The sequence below is a fragment of the Juglans regia genome, chromosome 9, assembly GCF_001411555.2.
Source record: "Juglans regia cultivar Chandler chromosome 9, Walnut 2.0, whole genome shotgun sequence".
Lineage (NCBI taxonomy): Eukaryota > Viridiplantae > Streptophyta > Magnoliopsida > Fagales > Juglandaceae > Juglans > Juglans regia.
Genome location: NC_049909.1, coordinates 13,174,431 through 13,181,215, shown reverse-complemented (window position 1 = coordinate 13,181,215; position 6,785 = coordinate 13,174,431). Strand labels below are relative to the sequence as shown.

The 6,785-nt window shown below is 38.5% G+C and overlaps 1 protein-coding gene across 2 annotated transcripts; it reads left to right on the top strand.

Moving 5' to 3' along the window:
* The first annotated feature begins 3,597 nt into the window (after positions 1 to 3,597).
* On the top strand, positions 3,598 to 6,564 carry LOC108986718 (protein-L-isoaspartate O-methyltransferase-like). Of its 2 annotated transcripts, none has more exons than XM_018959426.2 (4): positions 3,598 to 3,816; positions 4,878 to 5,148; positions 5,734 to 5,898; positions 6,084 to 6,564. In XM_018959426.2, the coding sequence occupies exons 1-4, from the start codon at positions 3,811 to 3,813 to the stop codon at positions 6,332 to 6,334; spliced, it is 693 nt and encodes a 230-aa protein (XP_018814971.1). In that variant the 5' UTR covers positions 3,598 to 3,810; the 3' UTR covers positions 6,335 to 6,564. The 2 variants fall into 2 exon arrangements, with proteins under 2 accessions (XP_018814971.1, XP_035549675.1); XM_035693782.1 differs by lacking the exon at positions 3,598 to 3,816 and adding an exon at positions 4,089 to 4,574.
* The last annotated feature ends 221 nt before the right edge of the window (positions 6,565 to 6,785 follow it).

The window sequence follows — 6,785 nt, the reverse complement described above, 5'->3', positions numbered from 1 at the left end:
ACATTTTATGTTATAATTTATAAATTATAATATTAAATTATTTCATATATGATATATAATTATATATTATATATAAAAATTTAATATATTATTATATATTATATATAAAACTTATATATATAAATATTTTGTATAACATATAAAATTAATTTTTATATATATATTTTTTCCAACCTGTCCGGTTCGGTCCAGTCTGGTTCCAGAAACTACAAAACCGAAACCGGACCGGTTCCGACCGGTTTTCATAATATAGGGACCAGTTCCGGACCGGACCGGTTCAAAACTGGACCAACCGGTCTGGTCCGGTTTTCCGGTTTAAATTTACACCCCTAACTGTACCCACCTTCTGTTCTAGCAAGAACTTTAAAGCCTGATGTCCAGTCTTAACAACAAAAGAATGACCCAATAAATAAAGTCTCCAACGCTGCACTGCTATGACTAAGGTAAACAACTCTTTTTCGTAAGTGGACAGCAGCAATGCTTCCCCTTTTAAGGCCTTACTCATATAAGCCAAAGGCCTACCCTCTTGCATTAACACAGCCCTAATGCCCTTCCCTCTGACATTATACTCAATCACAAATGATTTACTGAAATAAGGTAGTTTTAGAACTGGTGGATGAGAAACAACTTGCTTTAAGGCTGCAAAAGCCTTGCTGGCCTCCAAGTTCCAAGAAAAAGAGTTTTTTTAAGTAAGGAGGTGAGAGGGGCAGCAATAAACCCATAATTCCGGGTGAATTTCTAGTAATAACCCGGAGCCTTAGGAATCCTCGTAAGGCCTTTACATTCTTAGGCTCGGGCCATTCTAACATAGCATTAATCTTTGAAGAATCTGTCATTACACCCTTTGAGTTAATGATATGGCCCAAATAATTAATTTCATTCACGGCAAACCGACACTTGGATTTTTTTGCATATAAGCAATGTTGTTTCAGCATGTTTAAAGCCTCATTCAAATGATCCAAATGCTCCTCTCGAGATTTATTATATACCAAAATGTTGTCAAAAAATACAAGCACAAATTTCCTAAAAAAGGGTTTGAATATGTCATTCATTAACCGTTGAAATTTAGCTAGAGCGTTGGTGAGGCCAAAAGGCATCACCAAAAACTCATATTGTCCGTCATGGGTACGAAAAGTCATTTTAGGAATGTCACTAGGCACCACTCTCACTTGGTGATAGCCCAATCGTAAATCAAGCTTAGAAAAGATCACCACTTCAAAGCGTTCATCCAGCAATTCATCTATAACTGGAATTAGAAACTTTGTCTTTACCATTTCCTTAATTAGTGCCCTATAGTCCACGCAAAGCCACCAACTGCCATCAGCTTTACGACTAGCAAAACAATGGAGGAAAAATGACTAAAACTAGGTCTAATTACTCCCGATTTCAACAACTCAGCCACAATCTTTTCAATTTCTATTTTCTGGTAGTAAGGATATTAATAGGGTCTATTTGTGATGGGTTGGGTGCCCTCTTTGAGGATTATTTGATGGTCATGGGTACGAGGTGGTGGTAACCCTTGAGGTTCATTGAAAACCTCTTTAAAATCCCCCTATAGTTCTGAAATCTACTCATCCACATTCCCATACTCGAGTTCTTCACACCAATCACACACAATTTGTAAGAGAATTCACTTCCCTTTTGTCATAATGGTCTTGAGTGTTTTCTCACTGTCCTCCACCACTGAAGGATTCAGTTTCAGCCCTCTCAATTCTATGGTCTTCCCTTCCCACGCAAAGTTCATGAGTAACTTTGAAAAATCCCAAGTGATAGGGCCCAAGGTCTCTAACCATTGAACTCCTAGTACAATATCACAATCAGCTAGGTCTAATAAATCAAGAGGAGGTTGTAGTAAATTACCTTGTACCTTCGACTGCATTCTGCACAACCCTTCACTGCTTAGGCCTTGACCATTAACTACCCGCACCTTTAAATTTACTGAGTAATCCATTGGTAGCTATAACTTTGAGATCAAAGTAGTACCTATAAAGTTGTGTGAGCTGCCCAAGTCTATTAGAATCACCACTTGTTCTTCCTTAATACGAGTTCTAGCTATGGCAGCCAAGGAAATCTCAATTTCTTCCTTGCTGCTGGGTAAATTTCTATTTACTTGTTTTCTTCCTCCTTTCCACAAGGTTCCTGCTCTTCCTCTTTTGTTACTTCTTCATCCACTTGCAAAAAATAAATTCTTGGATTTTTGCAAGTATGTGTTGGGTTCCATTTTTCATCACAATGGTAGCACAACCCCTTTCAATCTCACTCATATGCGTTGAGGTCACAAACTTAGTAAACCCCATTGGTTTCTTCCATATGTTATAACTATCATTGGAATAAGAATTTCCCTCCATTGTTGTAGTGATATTTTCCCCCATTGGTTTGCTGAATTTCTTTGTACTGTTGTGATATTCCTCTTGCATTTTTTCTAACACATATGTTGCATTTAAATTTACAAGATTCAACATGCGGACTGGGATGCAAATCTGAGGAAACAACTCAGCTTATGTACATCTGAGAGCCCCTTCAAGCGGTTGGATAATGTTTCAAATTATGCCATATATCCAGCCACCTCGCTGGTCTGTTTGAGCCTCGTCAACGCCTCCATGGGATTGTCATATGCTGTCAAACCGAAACGAAGGAGCAATGATTTGGAAAAAGCTTCCCAATCACGGTAGAACCCTCCATCTGCAGCATTTTGGATCCATATGAGGGCATCTTCTTCCATGTGGTAAGAGACCATCAACAACCTCTAAGGCAATGGTGTTTGGTGGAATTCGAAGTAATGGTTGGCTTTGAAAAGCCAAGCAGTAGGATTAATGCCTTGGAATTGAGGGAAGTCGAGTTTGACCCCACCTGGGGTTGAACCTTCTCGGGTTTAGATTTTCCAGTTCTTGCGGGTTTTCTCTGTTTATGAGTGGAGGATTGTGTTGTTGGTTGAAAAATGTGCGCAACATATCTTTCATTTCTTGGACATTCGTTCTTAAATCAATGAGCTCTTGTTGGTGATGGTCGATTTGATGTTGTAATGCTTCTTGTTGTTGGTGTTTGGATCAGGTGTTTTCTGCCATGGTAGTGTATGAAGTTGTTTGGCTGGTAATGGGGTAGGATGTATTTCTGGGATGGGTAGGATCGATATCTCTGGATACCAAATGTTAGGGTTTTGGATGTAAGGGAATGGTGAAAATGTAATGTGTTGTTGTAATGGTGTTTGTATATTATAATAACAGAGTACTGGAAATGGAAATAGACTAGATTTTGGATTGCTACTGGATCTTTGAGGGTCCCTAACCTTTAGAAATAACAAATTTAGATAAATAACTTTTCTAAGAAAGAAAAATACCATCTCTCTTTCATCCTTATAGTTGTGGATGTCAGAGAATATAGGATGGAGTCTTATAGCGGTTTTTATTCCCTTTTAGCTAAAAGACAAATAGGTGTGTGTGTAACGGATCAACATCACAGCAATGCCCCCTTCCTGATAAAACGACATCGTATCACTACTTGTCCAATTCACTTAAACGCAGCACTTCACTTAACTTCCCAAAACGCAGCACTTGACTCCTTATGGAAACGACGCCGTAAGCTCCCAGATCCCAACGACACCGTTTCAAGTTCAGCAAATCTAGTCCTTGCAAGGCACGAACTTTCAGACTTCAGTTCTCTTCATCCTTGTTTGCTCAGACACGAAACCCCTCCCTTCACCATTTGCTCAGACCACCTTCCATCATCTCCCTTCCGATCCGAGCCCATAACAGGCTCTCTTCTCCATTCCCAAACCCTATTTTCCGCACCGTCAATTCTCTCTTCTTTCAAATGGAGGTACTGCTTTTCTTCTATCTATCCTTCTGTTCAATAAAATGTATAGACGTGTGTTAGTGATTTAATTAATTGTATGCTTCGGGAGTGCGTTTGATGAAATGATTCCGAAATACATTAATTTCATGACGAACTTTGGATTTTCGATTGTGGTCTGTGGGTAGTGTTTCATCGTGTTTTTACTTCTTGATTTCTGAGAAATATTGGAAGAGAAAGCTGTTTTTTTTTTTTTTGGGGGGGTTCTGAAAAATGTTAATAGAAATTATGAGTTGATTTTTTAGAACTCGTGTTAGTATTAATCCTAGTGATTACTTAAAGATTGTTCGTCCTTGAAGAATTGAGTTTCATTGCTCAAAGCAAAACGTGGGTGTTGAAATCGTGCCTAATAGCATTTGATGCTGTTTGTTATTATAATGTATCTGGAGAATTACGAGGGATTTGTGGCGGTGGTTGTTCATTCTTACTCTTGTTCTTATGATTGTGAATATGTTTATTCTTATATGGGGTTGTAACTTTCCACGTATTGGTGCAAAGAAGTTTTGCTTGAGATACTTGGTGACTATGGTTCTGGTAGGACTGTTTCCCACGTGGATTTTCAGGGAATATTCTTCCGAGTGTGGACTAATGTTATACTGATAACTTTTACTGGGGCTCATTGCAACCTTTGTAATGATATCCAACTGTATACATGTCCGAAAGCCTTGGACTCTCAAACTCAGCCAATAACTGCCACTGGTGTGGAGGCCGGTCAACTTTTTGAGGTATCTAGATCAATGAGATTGGGTTCATGTATTCTAACCAAGGTTGATACTTATTTTGTAGTGACTTGAGAGTGAAGTAATTGCTAGTGATTATATGTGTGTTTGAAAGAAGTGGTATTTGTAGCTCCGTTCCTCTGTCTGTCGTTTAGTATATGGTGGGTTCAAAGGGTTTGTTGCTGCATCCCATATACTTTATTTTGTTGCTGGTTTTATGCCTGCCTTCATGGGAATCGATTTGCTCTTCTCAATAAACGATAAAGAACATTGAACTAAGGCTACTTTTGTTCCGGGGGAAATATGCAGCGCTCCCGGGCAGGAAGTGACATTAATAAGAACAAGGCAATGGTGGAGCAATTGAAGACTTATGGAGTGATCACATCAGAGAAGGTAGCTGATGTAATCGAGAGTATTGATAGGGCTTTATTTGTACCCGATGGGAATGTGCCATACTATGACAGTCCCATGCCAATTGGTTACAATGTCACTATTTCTGCCCCTCATATGCATGCCACATGCCTTCAATTATTGGAGGAGAATTTGCAGCCTGGAATGCATGCTCTGGATGTTGGTTCAGGTATTCTTTGTACACCATCTATTTTATAGTATAATAATATTCATGCCCTAATGCCCCAAAATGTTGCCATCAATAGATTATTCTCATTGCAATACCACATTTAATCATTTACTTTTTTGGGATTTTCTGAAATAAAATTGATAGGTGAAGATATGCTTGGATACCTACATGTTATGCTACGAGGACTAAGTTTTTTGATGTGCTAGTTTTATTCTATTTTTACTTCCAACTCCACCTTTACAGCAGTCAATTGCATTCCACCCCCTTTCCATTTTCACTCTTTCCCCATCTCCAGTTGGACAGCTTGCCCCTTAAAGGGGGAAGAGAAGCTGACTACCGATGTATTTCTTAATGATTCAACTGTTATATAATAATGATTCCCATAATTGTATTTTGTCGATATGTTTCAAGTGATTTTTTTAATCCCAATGTTTGAGGTTAATATCAAGTAGTTGCATTTTAAATCCAATTACATAGAAGATTTTCCATTTTAAAGCCAATTCATCATTACCTAACTTAACTGCAGTTTGGAGATTTTATATAATTTTTTCTTTTTCTTGGACTTACCATGATTCCTTTTTATAGGGACTGGGTATTTGACAGCTTGTTTTGCATTGATGGTTGGACCACAAGGTTGTGTTGTGGGCGTGGAACACATTCCCGAGTTGGTTTCTTCCTCAATCCAGAATATTCAAAAAGGTGCAGCAGCTCCATTATTGAAGGAAGGTTCCCTTTCAGTGCACGTTGGCGGTATGTTTTTCAAAGTCCCACATAATTAGACATATTGATGATGTAGCTTATGAAGAAGAGAGAATAGCATGTTAAATGTCATAAAGCTGCAGACCCACAAGAATGTTGCTTGAGATGTTGTATTTGTGTCAAATCTCTAATACATTGTTGTGTTGTATATTCACATGACATCAAATTAATGACAGATGGAAGGCTTGGTTGGCCAGAACATGCACCTTATGACGCGATTCATGTTGGGGCAGCAGCTCCGGAAATCCCACAGGCACTTGTTGACCAGTTGAAGCTTGGAGGAAGAATGGTGATTCCCGTTGGAACTATATTCCAAGAATTGAAGGTCATCGACAAGAACCTGGATGGTTCTTTGAGCATCCGGGATGAGATCTCGGTTCGTTATGTACCTCTCACTAGTCGAGATGTTCAGTTGCAAGGTGTCTGAGGGTCCGATAAGTTTCTTACCTGGAGTTTTCTGGAGGTCTGTGGTTGTAGATAAGTTTCTTTTGTGCATGCGAATATGAGTCTTTATGTGATTATTTTCCTCGTCCAAATCCATCTGTAGGAAAATCTGAAGTGATCAAAACTTTTGAAGAATTCAAACACCGTCACAATATTACTTGGTTCTGGAATTAGTTTTAAATAAATAAATAAATAAAAAACGGATCCGGAATAGTTGGTCTAAATAAATTATTCCTTTGTTGGTAGCTTACACCCATGGACATATTCACCAATGCATTTGTAGTTGTACGAGTAAAATAAAGTGCTATTGCAATGTTACATTATGAGCAACATAGTATCGGAAGGTGAAATTCTTCAATTGCTTCTGATTTCATTGAAATGAATTAGAATCACTGCATGCCCAATGAATTAGAATACAGTGTTTAACTGTATTC